Source organism: Varanus komodoensis, unplaced genomic scaffold, assembly GCF_004798865.1.
Source record: "Varanus komodoensis strain SLA01 unplaced genomic scaffold, ASM479886v1 scaffold8, whole genome shotgun sequence".
In the NCBI taxonomy this organism is placed as follows: domain Eukaryota; kingdom Metazoa; phylum Chordata; class Lepidosauria; order Squamata; family Varanidae; genus Varanus; species Varanus komodoensis.
Genome location: NW_025336481.1, coordinates 37,916,908 through 37,939,335, shown reverse-complemented (window position 1 = coordinate 37,939,335; position 22,428 = coordinate 37,916,908). Strand labels below are relative to the sequence as shown.

General features: G+C 42.3%; 1 protein-coding gene across 2 annotated transcripts in view; it reads left to right on the top strand.

Moving 5' to 3' along the window:
- Positions 1-21,839, top strand: part of RIOK1 (RIO kinase 1) — a 29,062-nt gene extending 7,223 nt beyond the window's left edge. For both annotated transcript variants that reach the window (XM_044455297.1, XM_044455298.1), the window contains 14 exons: positions 3,613-3,682; positions 5,430-5,472; positions 6,867-6,959; positions 7,360-7,472; positions 7,581-7,661; positions 12,085-12,171; positions 12,819-12,956; positions 14,572-14,675; positions 15,859-15,965; positions 17,229-17,294; positions 18,128-18,247; positions 19,137-19,190; positions 19,424-19,573; positions 20,760-21,839. In XM_044455297.1, coding sequence (XP_044311232.1) covers positions 3,613-3,682; positions 5,430-5,472; positions 6,867-6,959; positions 7,360-7,472; positions 7,581-7,661; positions 12,085-12,171; positions 12,819-12,956; positions 14,572-14,675; positions 15,859-15,965; positions 17,229-17,294; positions 18,128-18,247; positions 19,137-19,190; positions 19,424-19,573; positions 20,760-20,870 — 1,337 coding nt within the window. In that variant the 3' untranslated portion in view covers positions 20,871-21,839. The remainder of the gene's footprint in view (positions 1-3,612; positions 3,683-5,429; positions 5,473-6,866; positions 6,960-7,359; positions 7,473-7,580; positions 7,662-12,084; positions 12,172-12,818; positions 12,957-14,571; positions 14,676-15,858; positions 15,966-17,228; positions 17,295-18,127; positions 18,248-19,136; positions 19,191-19,423; positions 19,574-20,759) is intronic.
- Positions 21,840-22,428: the final 589 nt, after the last annotated feature.

Below are 22,428 nucleotides of genomic sequence, written 5' to 3'. Positions count from 1 at the left end.
CCCCATTGTTCAAGAGAGGGTGGTGGTGCCTGGCAGGAGGTAGAGCATGCACCATGAAGCGTGATGAGCTTTTTTTTTTCTTTTTTTAATAAGTTTTATTCTAAATAACCCTAATACAAAGAAAAACTAAAAACAACATCAGTCATCAGAAACACTGGACCTGCTGGGTCAGCCCCCACATTTTTTCTATTTATGATAACTTAAAAACATATTTGAATCTATACGAAGTCCTGTTTCTCTAGCCAATAATAAAAAGAGTTCCAAGTTTGATAGAAATCAGTATCTTCTTTCTCCTTCAATGACAAAGTCAATCTGTCCATTTCTGCACAGTCCAAGATGTTTTTTAGGATCAGTTCATCGGTGGGTGGTTCTTCACTTTTCCAGTGTTGGGCAAATGCAATCCTTGCTGCAGTAATTACATGTAAAATCAAGTACATTTCTTGTTTACTAATATCAACAGGTATAATGCCTAATAAGAAAACTTCAGGTTTAAAAGCTAAGGATTTTTGTAGCATTTTCTCAAGCCATTTATGTATTTTAATCCAATACTTTTTCGCTTTATCGCAAGTCCACCATATATGATAGAAGGTACCCAGTTTATGTTTACATTTCCAACATCCATTTGACATATTTGGAAACATCTTGGCTAGTCTATTTGGTGACAAATACCATCTATAAAACATTTTATACAAGTTTTCTTTATATGAAGTTGCTAATGTTACTTTAATATTTCTCTCCCACAGCTTTTGCCATTTTTCTGATTCAATATTATATCCAAAGTTTTGTGCCCATGTTATCATAGTTTCCTTAACCTGTTCATCTTCCATTCTCCTGTCTAGTAAGAAATAATATAGTCGTTTAATCATTTTTTCATCTGCTTTATGCATCACCTGATCAAATGCTGTTAAATTTTTATAAAAGCCCCACATTCTATAGTCTTCAGCATATCTCGATTGTATCTGCACCTTATGCCACCAAGAAATATTAGATCCTTGTTCTTGTATTTCTTGATTCAATTTCAGTCCTCCATCATTACCCAAAATTTCATCATATCTTACGATCGCTTCAGAGTTCAATGCATTTGGATATACAAGAGCTTCCATAGGTGAAAGCCATCTTGGTAATTTATTATACAATTTTGTCTTTAACTTTTCCCACACCAACATTAATGATTTCCTAATATAATGACTTAAAAAAGAACCATGTACCTTAGTCTTTTTGTACCACATATAAGTATGCCAACCCATTTGCAAGATCATGCCCTTTGAGATACAAGATTCTCTTATTTCTTAAGGTTATCCATTCTTTTAGCCACGTTAAAACAGAAGCTTAATAACACAGCATCCAATCAGGGAGACCAAAGCCCCCATTCTACTATTATTATTATTATTATTATTATTATTATTATTATTATTATTATAACATTTCTATGCCGCCCCTTGCCGAAACCTCGGGGTGGCTTACAACACGATAAAATACAATGAAATACAATAGCACATAATAAATAGCACATAATAGCACATAATCTTTAGCCTCCTGAAGTATTTTTAGTTTACTAATCCTTGGTTTCTTTCTCCATATACATCTCAAGATTTGAAAGTTTAAATCATCAAAAAAAATTCTATCAATTTTTACGGGAATCATTTGGAATAGAAAGAAAAGCTTTGGAAATATATTCATTTTAGCTAGTGCTATTCTTCCCAGCAAGGATAATTGCAAATTAGCCCATTTTTCCAAATCACTCTTAATATCCTTAAATAGTTTATCGTAATTGTCTTCTTTCACAGTGGTTCACTTAGCTGTAAGATAAATTCCCAAATATTTAACCTTTTTAACAATCTGAAAGTCTACTTGTTCCGCCAGAGTTTTTCTCTACTCCTGTGTGAGATTTTTTTACTAACAATTTTTGTCTTTTCTCTGTTTGTTTTCATCCCAGTAACCTCGCCATACTCTTCAATCTTTTGTAGGAGTTTAGACAATGTGATGAGCTTTTCTTGATGGAGATGCTCATGTTACCTTTGAGACATTTGTTCACACATAGGCCAGGGAATTGTGGAAATGAGTGAACTAATGCATTTGAGTAGTCCAGTTAAATAGAATGAAAGATGAGACCCGGGAAGAGACTTCCTACCTGTTACTGACAGACAAATGGAGTTCTTTCTCTTGTATCAGTGTGAGAAATGCATGGAAGGACAGAATATATCCCCTTGCAGGAAAGGTTCTAGTCATTGTGCCGAGAGAGGAGTATATTTTCAGAAGCAGATACCAACTTGTATATTTTTGTTACCTCAAATAAGCTGCATTGCTATGCGAACAGTTCATTTTTTAAAAAACTTGGTATTGTTTCTACTTCATTCTTTACTAGTGCTCTTTTCTCTCAGTATCTGATTCGTTTACACTCTATTGCATGCTTATTCTCTTCTTTCCCTGTACTGCTGCTAGTTTAGAGCAAGAAAGCAATCCTGTGGTCCATAGGAGAGCGTCTCGGGAAATTCTGCAAAGGTTGCAGACGGCCCTCCAGCTTCAGAAAGGGGAGTTAAAGATCTGACCCCAGACTCCTCAGCCTTGCAGTCAGCATGGAAATAAATTAACTGAGGAGGAGGAGGAGAAAAGAGGGTATTAATTATACTCACCCTCCTCCAGCAACTTCCTCCCCCTCTGAAGCAGCCTTGCTAGATGACTGAAAAGATTGTCTTGTGAAAGTACAGAAGATTGGGGAAAGAGAAAGGTGAAAATAGTCTCTGCCATTCCTCCTCTACAGGGATCCCAGAAGTCCCTGAAGTGAATCCAGACCATAGGATTGGGCCCTAAGCCGGAGAGGGGCAACTTTGCCCTCCAGATCTTTTGGGTTGCAGCAGTTGTAATCTCTCACCATTGGCTATGCTGATGGGAGCTGTAGGACAAAACATCTGGAGTGCCGTATGTTGTCTTCTCCTGGTCTAAACCAACCTTTCCCAGTGTGTGTTCCACCAAGTGTTTTCTATTGCATCTTTGAGTCTCCTACCTGGGACTGATGGAAGCTTAAGGCTAAAATATCTAGAGGGACCAACTCCTTTCAGCTCCAGCCAGGAAGGCCAATGGGCAGGTGTGGTGGGGGCTGTATCCACACTGAGGAAGAAAGTACTAAGCTCCCATTCTTTGTACTGTCTACACTCCATTGTGAATAAGCCTTGGACTCCCTTTGGGGAGGAAGGTCATTCAAATACCTAGTTTCTTCTCCTTGGAGAAGTAAACACCCCATGCCTCCTCTCAGGCATGAAAGCATGTAACAGCTGATTGCTTTTTCACATGCCATTTTATATACAAGCCCAGTGAGAGTTGGATTGAGTGTATTAGGCCATGGCCTCATTTTCCTTGATGTTGTTCTTCCATGGAAGAGGGTCCGAGCAGTGAGTAAATGGGTTCAGAACTGCTTCTAAAGGATTTGAATGCAATGCTTGTGTCAGAGGCAGACTTTTCAACTGTTGTAATATTCATCACTTTTTTCTTGTTTCATCTTGGAAAAGCTACACATTTTCTGCTGCAGGGCTGAAGCTAATTTCAAATTGGAGGATGCTGCTGTAATTGGTGTATGTATTCTTCTTAATGTGTGTGTGTGTATATGTTTTCCAGACAAACTGCTTTTGGCTGACTCAGTTATAAATAAAGTTACAGAGAAGTCCAGGCAAAGAGAAGCAGAAATGTAAGTAATGTGAATATAGTATGATAAATGTCTTACAGAAATGTTCCTTTGGTTGTTTGGATTGATACGGGGTTGTGTTCTATCAAAGCCAACTTTTGGGTAACATTATAAATAAAATAAAAGGAGAATTTTTTCTATTGTAATATGTGTGCAGCATTCACACCACTGTACGATGTTCACTAGGAAGTCAGCTGTAGTAAATTCAATGAGATTTGCTTCCATGTAGGTGTGTTTAGGATTGTAGCTACAGTTCTTTAAATGCTTGATTTTATCAGGTCACCCTATCACCAAGTAGCATTGCTGTTTAAATATATCCTTAGCACCTGGATGTTACAAAGAGCCTTCTTTTACTCCTGATAGCATGCAAATAAGAAGTTAGGTGCACTTACCCTCATTTAGCAGAAAGAAGGAGACCCCAGAAATATGCAAGTAGCCTTCCTCTGTGTCTGATTACTGATGTAATCAGGTACCTGTCACTGCCTGTGAATACATTGTCATACCTATGTGACCATTCGGATAGGGATTAGCACCCAGAACAGGGACACAGAAACCCTGTTCTTACACATTCAACACTCCTGGCCTTAGTTGGAAAGCTTTTATGTCAATGGCCATAGATACACATTTCCTCTTTGATTTAGGGAAGCTGCCTCAGATAGCCAAACAGAGACATCTTTTTCAGTCTTGGTCAGTTCAACATTGTATCCTATCCCCTCGATTGGGGTCCCAGTACATGTTTTGCTCCCCCCCTTTTTTTTGGCATTAAGAACCACTTTCCCCAGTCTTTTCCATGGCATTAACCAGAGAGCTATCCAAGCTTTATTTTCATATTTCTGTAATAAGCAAGCTATTTGATTATTCTAAGCTCTAGCACTTGACTCATTGCTAATTGCCAATTTTGTGAGGCAAGTTTCATGCCTGTTATTTTCCCCAAACTGGTACTTTCCAACTGGGTTAGACTGCAGTTCCCAAAATTTCATGCTAGCTGGAAATGATGGGAAATACAGTTCAGCTCATGTTGGGAAAGCCTGCTTTGGGATAAAGAGCCAAATCAGTGTTAGGATATACACATCTATAGATGCACAACTTATATATGAAGACAGGCAATGCAATCCATAATTAACTGAGCTGTTAAAAACATTTTTAATATAATTGTAGATAGTAGGTAGTATTGTAGATAGAATTTGTAGATAGTACACTATGTGAGATTCATTTTATCTTCTCTCATATACAAGAAAGTTACTCTTGTAAGGTAACATCTGCTGCAATACATAGTCAGCAACTAGGAATTATACTTTCTTCCCTTAAAATTATTATAAATATATAAACATAGGCTAGCGAAGATTTCTTTTTCAGATAACAGTCCTAATTTTTGTAGAATTGGAGATCTGAGTAGACATTTTCTCTTGATGAGCTGTTAAAGAATATTTTCATTCAAAATGCAACTGAACAGCCATCTAAGCAACTGGACAACCATCTAAGAGGAATGGTTTAACTGCACTGAGAAGGGTTGGACCCAATGGCCCTTTCTGACTATACTATTCTGTGATTCTGAAGAACGTTAATGTTTTGGTTGTCTTTTGTACATTAATTCTAAACTGGTGGTCCTAAACAAATATTTTAGTTGGAGGAATATTTTTGGAGTTTTTTGGTCTACTGATTGTATTCTCAACTTTTCTTTCATAAGTTTTAATATATTTGTATAATCTTGAAATTTAATAGAGTGTATCATTTTTTAATTTTAACTAAGGTACCGAGTAAAAGATAAATCAGACAGAGCAACTGTGGAACAAGTAAGTCACATAAATCATTGAAGTTAATTGCAGGGATCCTAATGCTTACGAGAATGGGAAGTCCTCAGTTTTTGTTTTGTTTTTAAGCTGACCCATACAATGATTCTCAACCAACTGCCTTCCAAGTATTTTGGGCTAAAACTTGCATCATCCTGACTATTGACAAGGTTGCCTAGGGATAATGCATGTCTCAGTCTAAAAGATCTGGAAGGCTCTAAATTGGGGGAAGCTGATTTACTCCCTACTATGAGATCCACTGATCCCGCCCACATAAAGATTCCCAGTGTGGTGCCCAATGGCATTTTTTCCAGTTTTGAACATGCATACGTGGATTTGTATGAATGGAATTTCAACTTTCTAGCCATGATGCGTAGACTTCAACAAAAGCAGACCTAATATCCATGTATCCATTTGAAGTTGGCATCTACAGTGGTACCTCGGCTCACGAATGCCTCAGTTCACGACCAAATCAGGTCACGAACAGAAATTTCAGAAAAAATTTTCCTCAGTTCGCAAACTCCACATTTGGTGGCAACCATGATCACGGCCATGTTGCTGCACAAACACGATCACACCCATCTTTCCTGCATGAGTGCGATCGTGATCACGTCCGTCCCCCCCCCCCCGAGCATGATTGTGCCCATCTCCCCCGCCCCAAGCATGATTGCTACTGCACGATTTTCGTTTGGACTCTCCCTCCAAACAATAACCTCCCCCCTCACCTAGTTTAGTATTCTCTACTGTACTTTGTTGTTCTTTGTTACTTTGTTCCAAATTTCTGTGATTAAAAATATTTACAGAATGAATTAACCTTATTTACATTGAACCTTATGGGGAAATTTGACTTGGCTCACGACCAATGCAGGTCGCAACCAGAGTCATGGAACAGATTAAGTTTGTGAGCCGAGGTACCACTGTATATGGCACCTGTGCATTTATCAAAAGCATTGTAAGGTCCTCAGTGCATGGTATCATCTATGAGTGCTTATGCTTCCAATTTTTAACATCAGTCTTTTAGCTGTCAGAAGGGTCCAGAGAATCCATTTTGTCTTTGATTGGTTAATTTCCATGAGGCAGTGAATATTAATAACTGTTCAAGTATAAGATTTATCTGAAACTCTCAGTGGTGGACTAGAAAGTAAAGCTTCAGATGTCAGACTTGAGGCTTAGACAGTTTTATAAGGATGCAACCCATCTTTTCCAAGCCAAAACCATTCACTAGAATGCAGGTCAAAGTTTTCCATAGAACTTAATGTGTGGAATGGAACAAACTCTGCAGAATAAATTAGTGGTTCAGCTTACAGAGCTTTACATTGAGTTTTAAGTTTGGCAATTCCTCTTACAGCATCTCTGAGTACTGAAATTTTGCTGTGGTCTTTTTTTGTCATCCTTAGGTTCTGGATCCAAGAACTCGAATGATCCTTTTCAAGATGCTAACAAGAGGTGTCATATCAGAGATCAATGGCTGCATCAGCACCGGAAAAGAGGTTGGCATCCCTGTCCAAAAAAAAGAAGGGGGGGGGGCAAAACCTTTGATCTGTCAGAACAGAGATTTCTGACAGCTAGCTGTCAAATCTCCTTTTCCACCAAAAAGAGAGTGGGTTACACTTTTTAACTTTCCTGAACAGCTAGATTCTTGGGGAAAATCATTGACTGCCCTTCTAGTGAGCTGCTTTGGCTACTTGGAACAGGATGCCAATGACTGTCAAAATGGAGTTGGTGAAAAGCTGGTATCAAGCCGGGGGTAGCAGCCTCTTCGGGAAAAATAACCAAGGGACAAAAAAGAGACTTTGAGGCAGCTGGTGGGGACATGGGAGACCTTGACAAATGCAGCAATTGATAGAATTCCTTAATATATTCTTGTTTTCATTGTTTATAATTTGATAGGCGAATGTATATCATGCCAGTACTGCAAATGGAGAGAACAGAGCAATAAAGATTTATAAAACTTCTATTCTGATGTTTAAAGATCGGGATAAATATGTGAGTGGGGAATTCAGGTGAGTTTGAAGTTTCACACTTGCTTGTACAATCTTGCTGGGGTGTCTTGTGCAAAATAATTTCCATTCTGGATTTTATAATTCATTGTCCCTGTTTGTGTTTTCAAGGTTTCGCCATGGATACTGCAAAGGGAACCCAAGAAAAATGGTCAAGACGTGGGCAGAAAAAGAAATGAGGAATTTAACAAGGTGACCATTTTCTTCTTCCTTAGTCTTTGTTTCCTTCCCATAGGCCATGTTGTTGTTGTTGTTGTTGTTGTTATTATAACATTTCTATGCTGCCCCTTGACGAAGCCTCGGGGTGGCTTACCACACAATAAAATACATTGAAATACAATAGAACATAATAAATTACCATTAAATACAAAAATACAAAAAATACACTGAGTTACAAACATAATAATATAAAATTAAAATTATCAGTATAAAATAAGTAAATAAATAATATAGGAGGAGAAAAGAGAAGGAAGAAGAAGTTGCCCTGGCCAGATCATATATTTTAACAATTAAAATGATGTTTAAATAAAAAGGTCTTTACCTGGCGCCGAAAAACCAGTAACGACGGTGCCAGGCGGACCTCTTTGGGGAGTGAATTCCATAGGTTGGGCGCCACCGCAGAGAAAGCCCTCCTCCGAGTACTTACTCTCCTAATTTCTTTCATGGAGGGTTCCCGGAGAAGGGACTCTCCTGCAGATCTCAAAGGGCAGTCGGGCATATACGGACGTAAGCGCTCGTTCAGGTAGCCAGGACCCAAGCCGTTTAGGGCTTTATAGGTCGTAATCAACACCTTGAATTGGGCCCGGGCTTCAATGGGAAGCCAGTGAAGCTGACAGAGGACTGGAGTCATGTGAGCATAACGCCCCGTCAGCAACCTGGCAGCTCTATTTTGCACCAATTGAAGTGTTCGGACTGTCTTCAGGGGAAGCCCCACATAAAGCGCGTTACAGAAGTCTAGGTGGGAAGTCACCAGCGCGTGTGTCACCGTCGCCAGGCAGTCGTACTCCAGGTAGGGGCGCAGCTGATTAATCAGCCAAAGCTGAAGGAAGGCAGTCCTCGCCACCGCTGTCACCTGAGCTTCCAAAGAAAGCTCCGGGTCGAGGAGTACTCCTAAGCTGCGGACCTTATCCCTAAGAGGGAGTGTTGCACCATTCAGGACCAGGTCAAATCCACCCTCTCTGAAGCCCGATCCGCCAACCAACAGGACCTCCATCTTGTCTGGGCTGAGTTTCAGTTTATTGGCCCTCATCCATTCCATTACCTCGGCCAAGCACCGGTTCAGCACAGCCACTGCCTCACCTGGATTAGTGGAAAACGAGAGGTAGAGCTGGGTATCATCAGCGTATTGATGATTCTGCAGCCCACACCTCCTGATGACCTCTCCCAGCAGTTTCATATAGATGTTAAATAGCAGAGGGGATAGAATGGAGCCCTGTGGTACTCCATGGCATAGCTGCCATGGCGCAGAGCCATAGTCCCCCAGCACTACCTTTTGGAATCGACCGTTGAGATAGGAGCGGAACCACTGCAAAGCAGTGCCTCCAACCCCCAATCCCGCTAGCCTATCCAGAAGGATACCATGGTCGATGGTATCGAAAGCCGCCGAGAGGTCCAGAAGAACCAACAGAGATGCACTCCCCCTGTCCTTCTCCCTGCACAGGTCATCGTACAGGGCGACCAAGGCAGATTCATTACTGTATCCGGGTCTGAAGCCGGACTGAAAAGGATCCAGATAATCAGTTTCATCCAAGAGTGCTTGGAGTTGTCCCGCCACCACTCGCTCCAACACCTTGCCCAGAAACGGGATGTTGGCCACAGGTCTATAGTTAGTGGCCATCTCTGGATCCAGTGACGCTTTCTTCAGGACCGGTCGGACTACCGCCTCCTTTAAAGGGGCAGGCACCTGACCCTCCCTCAGGGAAGCGTTAACCACTTCCAAGATCCAGGTCCCAATCCCATGCTTGGAGTTATTTATTAACCAAGATGGGCAAGGATCCAATAGGCAAGTGGTGGGACGTACTCGTCCAAGCACCTTGTCCACATCATCGGGCTGCAATAATTGAAATTCCTCCAATAATTTTGGACCAGATGGTAGCATTGGCGTCTCCCCAGAGACCTCTGATTCATTAGTGGAGTCCAGCTCGTGACGAATCTGAGCGATTTTCTCCCTGAAATGCCTGGCAAAATCGTCACAGCGGGCCTTTGAGGGTGGCATCGGATCTTCCTTAGGACCCGGGTGAACCAGGCCTTGTACCACTCGAAAAAGCTCCGCCAGACGGCATAGTGAGGAGGCAATGGAAGCGGAAAAAAACTTCTTTTTCGCCGCCTTCACCGCCACAGCATAGGCCTGATAGTGGGCTCTCAAGTGTGTTCGGTCAGATTCATCCCATGATTTCCTCCACCTACGCTCTAGTTGTCTCCCAACCCGCTTCATCGCCCGCAATTCAGGTGTATGCCAAGGGGAAGAGCGGACTCTGCCCGGTGGGAGAGGACGCTTGGGAGCGATCGTGTCCACAGCCCTGGTCATCTCCCCATTCCATACTTCGACCAGAGCCTGGACAGGAGCACCAGTCTTGTCAGCCGGAAACTCCCCCAGGGCCTTCAGGAATCCATCCGGATCCATCTGGCTCCGAGGGCGGGCCCATACAATCAGGTCCGCACTCTTATAGAGGGAGAGGCCACTCTCGAGCACAAACCTCACCAGGAGGTGATCTGACCATGACAGGGGAGTCAAACATAAGTTCCTCACCCTCAGGTCATCCTCTTCCTGCCCCGTCGAGAAAACCAGGTCCAGAGTGTGTCCACGTTCATGGGTCGGGCCGATGACGTGTTGAGACAGGCCCATGGCCATCATAGAGGCCATGAAGTCCTGAGCCGCCCCGGTCAGTCCAGACTCGGCATGGAGATTGAAGTCCCCCAGGACCAACATCCTGGTGGTCCTCAGCACCAGGTCCGAGATGGTCTCTGTCAGCTCAGATAGGGAGACTGCTGGGCAGAAGGGTGCACGGTACACCAATAGAATCCCCAATCTGTCTCGTTCGCCCAACACCAAGTAGAGGCACTCTAGCCCTGGTCTCGAAGGGACCGGAAAACCCGTGAGAGAGATGGAGGCTTGGTAAACCAATGCGACTCCCCCTCCCCTCCCTTCTGGGCGTGAACAGTGTTGAACCAGATACCCGGGCGGGCACAATTGGGAGAGGGCAACATCCCCTCCCTCCCGCCCAGGTCTCCGTTATGCAAGCCAGGTTGGCCCCCTCATCCACAATCAAGTCATGGATGAGGGAAGATTTATTATTGACCGACCTGGCATTGAGCAGCAGCACCGTAAGGCCCGAGGGGTGGTTGACAAGGCTACCTGGCGCCCTCTGGTTGGGGGCAGAACCAGAAGGAGGGATAGGTGTCAGCCATCTGTCCATCCTTCTTCTACGTGGACACGTTAGGTCCCTATTGCTGTAACGACCATTGCCCGTGACCACGCCGATAGCAGCGCCCGTGTGTTCCCCAGGATATATAAACGTCGACATGGCCAGGGATGACTCAAAGCACTGATTAAAGCAGGGTAAAATTATAAAGCAGTTCGATAGAGGAGAAAAAAGAACGATAAAGAAAAAATAAAAGGAGAAAAAAAATTCCTTCCCCTTCCCTAAGATTCAGTGGTAGGCAAGCCTATTTCAACAAGAGTCCTTGGCCAGCCCAGCCCCCCTCTCGTCCCCCGAACGGCTCCCAAACGGCGGCGACCCCTTTGGCCGCCAGCCCAAGGCCGCCAGCCCTGGCCGCTGCTTTGTGGCCACAGGGCGCCTCCGAGTCCCGCCCCGTCACACACCACGCACGCCCGATCACCTGGGCCGGCGGGCAGCGTGCTCCGGTGCCGCGTGCGTCTGCGCTGGCCGCTGGAGCTGGCTTCTGTCGTAATGAGCCTGAGGGAATCCTTTGATTGCAGGATTGGAACAGGCCAGAAATCCACCAATTCTTTTCCCATACCACACATCCAGCCCAGGATTCTCCATATGTGGGTTCCTGTTCTTTGGCTCATTTTTGAGGCTCGCTGGTAGTATACCTGCTTGACGAGTGGAAGGTTACAGGTTCAATTTCCAGCATCTTCGAGGAGGTCTGGGAAAAATCATGCCTGAAACTCTGGAGAGCCACTCTCAGTATCAATAATGCTGGGGTTGATGGGCCAAGTGTCCAGCTCAGTACGAGGCAGCTGCCTATGTGCCTTTTCACAACAACTCAGTGTCCCTTTTCTAACAGATAAAAGGTACCTTTCTGCCATATGAAGGCTTGTTTTTCTTTTGTACACTTTTATTATCACTTACAAAAATGCAAATGTAAATTAAAATTAGATCATTTGAGAATCAGAATTCCTTTTTTTCTGTCTTTTTGAAATATTTTTGCCTTTTTTAAAACATCTGGAGTGCACCAGGTTGGGAAAGGATGGTGCGAAACAAGGCTTTGTGAGATTTAATTATCCTTGTTCTGAAATATATATTACAACTCTTTAAAAATCTTTAAGGAAAAGGAATGGCTTCTCCAGAAGTTCTTAAACTCTGTTCTTGATGTGTAATGTTTAAAAACTATAACACTGGATAATGGCAATGTTTTGTCTTTTTTATAGGCTACACACAGCGCAAATTCCATGCCCAGAACCTATTATGCTAAGAAGTCATGTTCTTGTTATGGGCTTCATTGGCAAAAATGATGTGTAAGTACTCAAACACTGTGTATTGCAAAGTAACCTTGTTTCAGTTTATTAGCTTCGCAGTCTTCTCAAAAGTACATCCCTTCGAATTCAGTGGAGGATGCAAGATTGCAGAGTAGATCCATGATTAAGTTTTTCGGAGCTTATCATTTCTTGGCTGATTTCACTAACGTTCACTAATGTTTAAAAAAAAAGCGTGCTCTCAGTTTTTAAACTCTAGTGATCTAATAGCACCTGGGTCATTGGAGTCATGTTTGTTGTGAGTCCTACTTAAAGCAGACCCATTGAAAATAATGGGGCAAGTTACATTCATTTTGGATGCAACCCTCTGCAGCTCACTTAAAAACCAGGGGTTACTTCCTGTATGACAGCTCAGGTCATCTGAATGGGACCCCATGGGGTCTTTCTTGAGTAGCAACCCACCGAATAAGTGGAGCATTCCTTGCAAGCCAAAGCACATCAGTTCCCATTGCATAGTTTGAGCACCTGACCTGAAGCAGACTGGCAAGGGAGGTAAATACCTTGCCACTGTAGCCAGATTCTGGCCGTTTTCTTACTCGCTATACTGAACCAGAGTTGGTAGATTAGTGAAGGATGAGTGTAACTGATGACAAAGACCTTTTATTCTGTGTTTCTTCTTTTCATCCAAGGCCTGCTCCTCTGTTGAAAAATGCACAGTTATCGGAGTCAAAAGCCCGGGAGTCATATCTCCAAGTCATACAATATATGAGAAGAATGTACCAGGATGCAAAGCTTGTCCATGCAGATCTCAGTGAATTTAATATGCTGTATGTTTTCTGAACTTGAATATCATTGCTATTTTTTTTTTTCATCATGTTGGAAAAAGCTGGGGAGTGCAGCTCTGCCCTTGAGGTAGGGTGTGGGTGTCCTGGCTTCACAGCTTGTGAATTGCAAGACTGTTCATGCCACACTTATCTAAGATCTCTTCCAGAATTAGCAGAGCTTCCAAAAACAACAAAGAGCATCATTTATCCTATAAAATGAGTAAATTCCAAATTTCTGTATTTTTTCCGAAAAGTGTTTTTGGGGTTCAATGACAGTTGGCTTAGACGTCTTACAACTAAAACTGTGTGCAGAATATCCAAATTGATCAAACATTGTTGCCATCCTGAAATGATGATAACGTTTAGCACATTTCAGGTGTCCCAAGTGCTCCATAGACATATACCTGGTTTGAGCATAATGGCAATACACCTGGTATGCACCCATGATTATTGACTCATGGGCTGTTGTTATATGCAGATTGATACCTATGGGTTGGCTATGAGCCTGTTCACTTGTCATGACAAGTTACCGTGGGTTAATTTGTCTGAGGGGTTGTCCCATTGTGCCTGAGGTTGTGAGGTTATGATTTCACATTTTTGCTTGTTATGGCAAAAATGGCAAAGTACCCAGTACAATATAAATTAATGGGTGGGCTACCATGTCATGTAAACAGATCTATGGGTTATTTCCATGGGTTGTTAACTGTGAGCAGCCCACAGAGAAAACCTATGCTTTGCTTCTGGATCGTGACTGTGTTTGACCATGGGTGAGGAATTGTGGGTTGTTCATGAGTTGTGAAACAGGAGAGGGAAGGCAAATGAGGAGAGCAACAAACAACCCAAAGACTGAGAAAACAAACTGCATTTTGCTTGATTGTCTGTCAGACAAACCTTGGATAGGGCAACAAACTATGGTTTAAAGAAGCCATGGGTTAGCATTATGTGCAAACCAGGCCTTTTTATCAGTCAACCTTAAAGCAACCCTGGTACCTTTTGGGTGTTTTGAATGACAGCTTTCACAACGGGTCATGCTAGTTGGGACTGCTTGGAGTTGTGGTTCAAAACACTAGGAAGATGGGGAAGGCCATTGATTCTGGTTTCAGATGAGTTTTTTTCAGCTTAACTGTTAGCTGCTGTACTGAAACAGCTTTCACATGAAAAGGTTAAAATAGTTGCTGTGTACAGCAGGAAGAGAGAATCTTTAGCTGATCTGTTCAAATTCTTAGAGGAATTACTGGACCTGCAGACTGTTTCAAAATTTTCCTAAAATTTAAATCCTTGTTCTGGGATCTTTCTAAGTCAGGTCAACATCCAGTTCACAGATTTCCCAATGAAATCAGCTTAAGAGCTCAAGGGACGACCTAACCCATTTGCTCCCCTTTGTTTGCAAATGGATCAAGGACTCATGTCATAGCAACATCATTTCGCAGAAATTACTTATAAAGCACTGAGGCCCTCTCTTCCTCCAGGAAACCCATAAGCACTTGTCCCTCTCAGTTTTCCCCTAATAGGAGAATACTCTTTTTAAAAGCTGCTTAATGCAGCCAGAGCATTTTAGAAATAGTAATAACTTGCAACACGAACAAAAAGCATGATTCTGCCTTTCGCTGTTCTCCAGGTACCACAGTGGGGAGGTGTACATCATCGATGTGTCCCAGTCTGTGGAACACGACCACCCACATGCTTTAGAATTCCTGAGGAAAGACTGCGCCAATATCAATGGTGAGTAGGAAGGAGATCCTTGTGACTGGCACAACACCGCATGCTGCCCCAGGCCAGGAGCATCTCTGATGGCTCCCCACCTCCCATTTGTTCAACACTTGAATCTTTTTTTATGTACAGTCTGCTCACAGAATTTATTTATCCCTGACAAATAAGATAGGAGACATTCATATACAGATCTGGTCATGGTAGCTCACCGGTATGCTATTTCAGTGGCCCTTGATGCTGGGAGTATTCCAGCAAACTGCGGGGGGAAACAATGCTGGCCACGTAACTGAAAATCATGTGTTTGTCCTGTTCGTTAGGTGGGTAATCATGTCCTGCCCCCAAACCTGACCCCCAAGGCAGTCAGTCACATGAATATCTTTTCCTTAAGTGCTGAAGGTAGTTCATTGTAACGTCTTATTTAAAAAGCAACGGATCCCTGCTAGGTTCTGTTGCAACCAGTAATAGGGTGCATACTAGTGATTGGTTTTGGCTTGGAAAAGATGGCCTGCATCCTTATAAAACTGTCTAAGCCTTAAATTTGGCATCTTAAGCTCTCCTTTTCAGGCCACCATTGAGAGCTTCAGGTTGGCAAGTACTCCCCATATGGTCCTTTCTTTGTTAGAATTTAGGAGAAACTTAAATATATTTTTACTCTGACATGCATTTAAATGATTTACAGAGCAATATTTAAGCAGCTAATCGTCTGCTGCTCTAGTTTTTATATAAATGTTTATGTTCTATGATATTTTGTGTTCTAAAGAATTGTTGCATGTACAATCTGAAAGGTGAGGGCATTTATCACCTTTATTTAAAGGTGAGGATGTGGTAAAAATAAGAAGAAAGCATGGCTTGAAGGAAAAACATGGACCAGTTAAGTTGCAGGCCAATTCTGCCCTATTTTGATATGTTACTTGCCTTCACATCTACCTGCTTTCTGCTGGCGGCATAGCGTGCAAGAAGTGCTGGCCAGATTTTACAGTGATTTTTTAAATGTGCTTGGAAGATGAGTTTTTCAGGAGAACTCTTTTAACTCTGTTCTTTTCTGTCATTGAATAATTGAGTTTGCAAGCCTTTAGCAGTTTGTGCAGGAGCCTAGAAGCACACAATGTTTGATGTCAGCAGTTTATTCATGCAGGCAACCTATGACAGTAATGGTTCTAGTGACTTAATGTCCTTCATTGATCCTTTCTGGCAGGTTTTTTCCAAAAATATAATGTTGCCGTAATGACAGTGAGAGAGCTTTTTGAGTTTGTCACCGATCCATCGATTACAAGTGAGAATATGGATGCTTACCTTGAAAAGGTAAGGTTTAGTAATTTGGTGGGGTGGGGACACTATTCATGAAGATAAACATTTTATTCAATTTTAGTTCTCTATTTAAAAAACCTTTTTAATTTGGCTTTTTAACATTACAGTTTTATATTATTTTGCTGTATTTTTATCCCAACAGTGTTCATGTTTTGAATCTTTTGTAAGCCACTTGGACTGATCTAGAAGGGCAGTGTGGAAATACTCTACACAGTATAAACACTAATGCATTCCTTTCAAGACTGCCTGCATCTTCCTATATGTATTATTTACATGTAGGCTGGTTCTGTGCTCAGCCAGCAGCAGGGCTGTGCTGCAGGCCTTACCCCATATGTAAGTCATACATCTGCCTCCCGGTATCCATGCCTCGGGCACAGTGGCTGAGTGCCTGTGTCTGAGCATGTGTACTGGTTCTTTGCAGACAGCTGCACTCAGCGAGCAGCTGTCAGGGCTGGTTTGGGAATGAGACATCAGGTGCAGGGGCCAGGAGGGATGCATCCCTCCTTCCTTACTTCAGTGCACAACTTCCTACATGTAAGTAATGTACAAATAGGCATATGGTACGTGCACTAAGAACTGGGTGCATTTTTGGTCTAGCGTGCTGCAAATCCCCCTTGCCTGCTTCGCTTTAATGCTGGATTCAGTCAGTCAGTGTGCTATTTGGAGCCTGATCGTGGGACACTTCAAGGGGCTTCATACAACATAAAGCACCATGTCCATCATGCAGTTGCTGCTTGTTGAGTTCCTGGCTCACCTTTCTCACAGCCACGTGGACCCTGAATGCTCCGAGATTAGGGTATTCAGGAGGAATGAAAGGAGCTGGAGTGAAAAGTTTTTTTGTTAAGAGACCTTGGCAGGTTTCCCAAATCACCTGTGGAAGAGGAAGTGCAATCCTTCTGAATTCCTCAGATGGAATGCCCTTTCCCCCAACTCCCAGCTCTTTGGTGGCTTCCTAGCTTTTGCAGATTTTTCTCCCATTCTGAAATGTTGAAATGCCTCTCCTAAAGCTGAGCTACTGAGAGTGAGACCTTTAAGCTAAAATATACCAGTATATTTGGCCTGGTCCTTTTGCTTTGGGTCCACGTGTCACTAGAATGTGCCCCTTGAGAGTTGCTCCAAAATGGAATTGAAAAGAGGTTCAGCACCCTGATGGATGCATCACTGAAAAAGACTCACGTAAGACACATACAGGAAAGTACAATCTGCTTGATTATTTTCTGATCCAAGGGCTGATATTCCTTGCATTATGCTCTGCAGGCCATGAAAATATCATCTGAGAGAACGGAGGAAGAAAGGTCCAATCAAGATAATGTGGATGAAGAGGTAGGACAAAAGATGGATGATTTTTTCCCCCTTCTGTACACATCATGTCTCCTCTGAAATAACCTAAAATGTTGCTCAGTGCTTCAAGAACACTCTTTAATGTCTTTATAATCAACTGTACACTGTCTAACATTGATGGTATGGCGGTTTTTGCAGTCTTTGGACAGTTAGCATAATTCATTTAATCTATCAGTCTTGCACCATTTAATCCTTCTGTCTTTTGTTTCAATATTAAAAGAACTGGAGGATACACTAGGACACCTTACAGGGAAATAAATATCGCTCCCAGAAAGCTCAGCCTCTAAGATGGCCTTGTGCCTAATATGCTTTTTTTAGTTCCAGCAAACATAATTTCCATTTGTGTTTGTAGAACTAGATTTTTTTAAAGGCAAGGATATGGACATTTCCTTTTATGTCCAAGTAGCTCCAGTTGTCCCAAATATGTACTCATGTGGGCAACATAATGTAGAGCAGAATAGAGACAGATAAAGCCAGTGGAGAAAATTGTGTCAGTGCGATCATATTAGTGACTACTGACTGAATCTAGGACTTCTGATTGATTCATAAGTTATGTTTCCCCATCAAAGTGCATACTTGATGATCATATGGATCTTATGTCTGAGATTTGTCCTGTTCTGTGGTAATACTACTACTTGTTGTAAGCTGCCCCGAGGCTTTGTTGCGATGGGGGTGGCATAAAAATGTTTCAAACAAACAAACAAACAAACAAACAAATAAATAAATGGTAACTAGTGTTAAAAAAGTAGGAGAAGACAGAACTGAAACCATATTGAGGAATTGACTGGATGCTTATGATTATTTTGCCTTCCTAGGTGTTCAAAAAAGCATATATCCCTAGAACTCTGACTGAAGTTAAGAACTATGAGAGAGATGTGGACATAATGATGAAACTGAAGGAAGATGATACAGCCTTAAACATGCAGCAGGATAATGTAAGGGTTTCTGAACTGAATATCCAGATTGGCATTTCCATGAATGGAACAGCTCTTTCCACTCACTGGGGGCACTAGGATCCAGCAGGAGAGTGGGGAAACCATTTCTGTCATTCTCCCAGCAGTGCCCTTAGTGTGGTTGTAGAAAGTTCCCCAGGTGCCCAGAGCAGCTTCCCAGGAGACACAGGAAGAAAGGAGGATTACAAGATATCTCCTCCCTACTCCTTTCATGTAGTGCAAGCAAAGCTCTGGGTCCAGCCCCACTCAGGATGAAGGCATCAGGCTAGTACTGAGGCTGTCTTCAAAAGGAAAGCTCTTGTCTTATATGCCACTGTTAAAGTACTGTAGTAATAGCCTGAATAGCCTTGGGAAAAATCAGAACTTGGGGGAACCTTGCTCTAAAAGTGATTCTCAACTTTCCCCAACTTTTTGGGTCAAAGGGCGCAGCTTGAGTTTGGCAGGTGGTGTGGGCACTCTCACAAAATGGCTGCCATAGGGAGAGGCCTGCCCATTCATAAAATGGCTATCATGGGGAACAACATTTTCTGGAAGGCAAACTGATGGGACTGGAAGAAAATTAGCTTGCCTGAGAAACCAAATACAAGACAAAGGTGCTGGGGTTTGAGCCCCAAAAGAAAACAAGCCCACTATTTTAAACTCAAGTAGAGATGACACTGAAGGGTAGCACCTCACTTTGCATCATGCCAGCCTCCCAGTTATTAAAGCAAGAACAAAAACCCACCTTCGATAAAATAAAAATCAGGAGGGGCAGCAAAAGACCAAAAGGAGGCATCCACAGGCACTATTTTGGAAATCCAGCTTGAAATATTTAAAATGTGCTATATAAATGTAACTATGTTTTATTGAGACTATTGGCTTTTTTTAACAGATTCTGTACCAGACTGTGACTGGGTTAAAGAAGGATTTGTCTGGTGTTCAGAAGGTGAGGCTGTTTTATGTGTTGAAGCTTTATTAAGCATTGCAGACTCCCCAGGATTAATATCATCTGGCATCCTGTGCTTTTGATATGTTGGAGGCATGTCTTCAGAGGGAAAGCTCTGCCTGGGAGCTCCTGGAGCCACCTAGTTGTACCTAGCAGCTTTGCTCCCTGTGCCACCACCAGCACATGTGCTCCTATCCAGATGTGGAATAACAAGCTTCTGTTGTCTGTCCCAGGTGCCTGCTCTCCTTGAAGGCAAAGAGGAGGCAGAAACAGATTCTGAAGATGATGGTGGGGATTCTGACAACACTGAACCAGGTTGCAAAGAACAGGAAGAATCTGTACATCCTAAAGATCAGCCTGCTGAAATGGATGTGAATAAAAAGGTTAGTCACTAAGCATACCATCCTATACAGGTTTAGGCAGGGAAAAGGCCTACAACTCCCAGTATACAGCAGCCAGCCATGGTTGTCTGGGTCCTCCTGGGATTTGTAGGCCTTTTTTCCTGTCCAAACATGCATTAGATTGTTTGGTAGAGCACATACTTTGCCTGTAGAAGGTCCCAGGTTTGATTTTGAGGTATAGCTGTGAAAGACTTCACCCTAAAACCTGAAAAATGGCTGCCAGTAAGTGTGGTGACAGCAGCAATCTGGTTTGATAGAAGGCAGCTTCTCCTGCCACCATTTAAAGCTACCTTTCCCCCTGTCTGTCTTTATTGGGGGTATTTCTAACTTGTCAATTACATCTCTGGACAGCTTACAATATAAAACAACCTAATAAATACATCATAGTAACATACGACTGAGGATAAAAATATAATTAAAATATTTAAACTTTAAAATATCGGGTAAATAAAAAGGTCTTGACCTGGCGCTGAAAAGCATATAACGACGGTGCCAGGCGAATCTCTCTGGGGAGTGCATTCCATAGCCGGGGTGCCACCCTAGTGTATAGCGCAGATCCTAAGGATGTAAAATGCTTTGTTTCCATATGTTATCTCAGTAGTGCTTACAGTAATAAAAGAGGCCAGCTTTTAAACGGAGGAGCTGAAAGACTGGGTTGCTGAGGTAAGTTTTTGGCTCAGCCAAGCTTATAACTTGCCATTGCTGAACCTAGCCCGCCGACCCACTTTATACAAATTTACTTTTATATGGCATATGCTGCTGTCTGCAAGGAGTGTGCTTGTCCTAAGTGGAAGAACTAGGAGTCTCAATGCTGTGTTCCTTAAATAGTGGGGTAAACATCATATTAATGTATGCTTTATTTTTATTTATTGTATTGTGATATTTTGTTTATTGTATTTTAATTGTATTATTTTATTAATGTTATTTGCTGATTTTATATTGTAATGGCTGCCCAGAGAGCATGTTGCTAATGGACAGCTTTTAAGCAAATTTAATACATAAATAACATAGCCTATCTATCCTTGAGGCAAGGCCTGACATTTTTATGGCTCTAAAACACTACATAAATCGATGGCACTGTGGAAATAAAAGTGTAATATGTAATGGCTTTTGCTGCTATTTCATAACATATGGAAGCATAACATCAGTTTTTCCTTCCCGTTTCCAGGAAAGGAAGAAGATGACCAAAGAGGCTCAGAGGGAGAAGAGAAAACACAAGATCCCAAAGCATGTGAAGAAACGAAGAGAGAAGACTGCAAAGATGAAAAAGGGCAAATAAGTCATGGTTGCCATTCTGGGGGGCACCGTTAGACATTCATGACTTAAGGGTCACTGTTTTGGTACCAAATAACTCCCCACACCCTTCATCTTGGCAAATATCAGAAGACTGTTGGGTCAGGATTCATTGTCACCAGTGGCAGAAACTGGCTTCTTTACTCTTCCCTACCCATACATACAGGCACTGGCTCTTCTTGGTGAGAAATGACACTTGGGGAACTTTGTAGGGCACTTGGCCTGTCCAGAGAAAGTTACGCAACTTACAGTTCTACATTTTAGTAGTGTGAGCATATGTAGCAATGCTGTATTGTGCACACCAAGTTCTTCATTGTTTATGTTCAAAAATTACATGTGCAGATGGACGTACATATGTAAATAATCCTATGTATGGGGCAGGATATACATATTCCCATTTATATCTGCTGTCTTGAAGTGCTGCAGGTTGTCTGATTGCACATCTTTTCAAGGGCCAATACTTTTTGTGGAAAGGGAAGCAACTAAGGACATTCTACAGGACCTTCATGTCCTACGCATCGTGAAGGACCTTCATGTTCTGCGTATCTATCACAGCCTGCAGCTTGATGGTGAGCTGGAGCTGGTGGGGAATGCCTGTGTCCAGAAGCCAACCTTGCCAGGTTGATGACCTTCCTCACACTAGGAATGCTCAGCTTTGTGCTGGTCTAGAAGATGGGCTCGGATGTGGAAAAGCAGAACAGCAATCCTCATGTTACCCCATTGCTGTTGTTTATCAGCCGGTGAAGGGCTCTATGGGGTCTAGTCTTCCAGTGTCGGAGTCCACCTCTTGCCACCTGATGGAAGAGTAGCAACAGAACTCTGCCACCTGGGTAGCTGTTTCACCATTCACCCCCATCGGTGGCTTTGATTTCTCCATTGGTATATGTGTATATAGCGATTCTTGTTTCTGTGAGCAAGAAGACACTCTGGTGACAATTACAACATCTTTTTGTTCCTTCTGTTTCATTTTGTTCCTTTTTGCTACTTGTTTTACCTGGTAGAACTTGAACCATGGCTATTTCTATTTTGAAGGAGAAGGGACACTTAAAAAACCTGAGGATGTGACTTGTCAGAGCAGTAACTCCCATTAAGTCGGGTATGTCTCTGCAAGTGTTACCTTTAAAAAAAAACAAAAAAAGGTAAGATCAACTTCTGAGTAAACATTACTGTCTTGATTTGGAACATGCTTCTACCAATGTTACTCTAAATCTAGTGAGCTGTTTTTGGTCTAAGCAAAAAGTAGCTACGTGGTGCCTTTATTAGGCTCAGTCTTTTAAGGAGAAGCAATCTTCTGACAGCTGTGCCAGATAATGTATGTACATTACCAGTGGTGCTCTTCCGTTTTTAGAGAAAACTGAACACATTCTGCATTATACTGTGTAGATTTAAAAAACAAACCAAATTTGCCAGTCACTAGAACACAACATCATCACATTAGATTGTGGATTCCAATCACTTATACAGAATTGCAGGAGTCAACTCCAGTCCTGTATCTATTTCCTTGGATATAAGCTCTACCAATCTTTTTATTGAACTCATTTAGG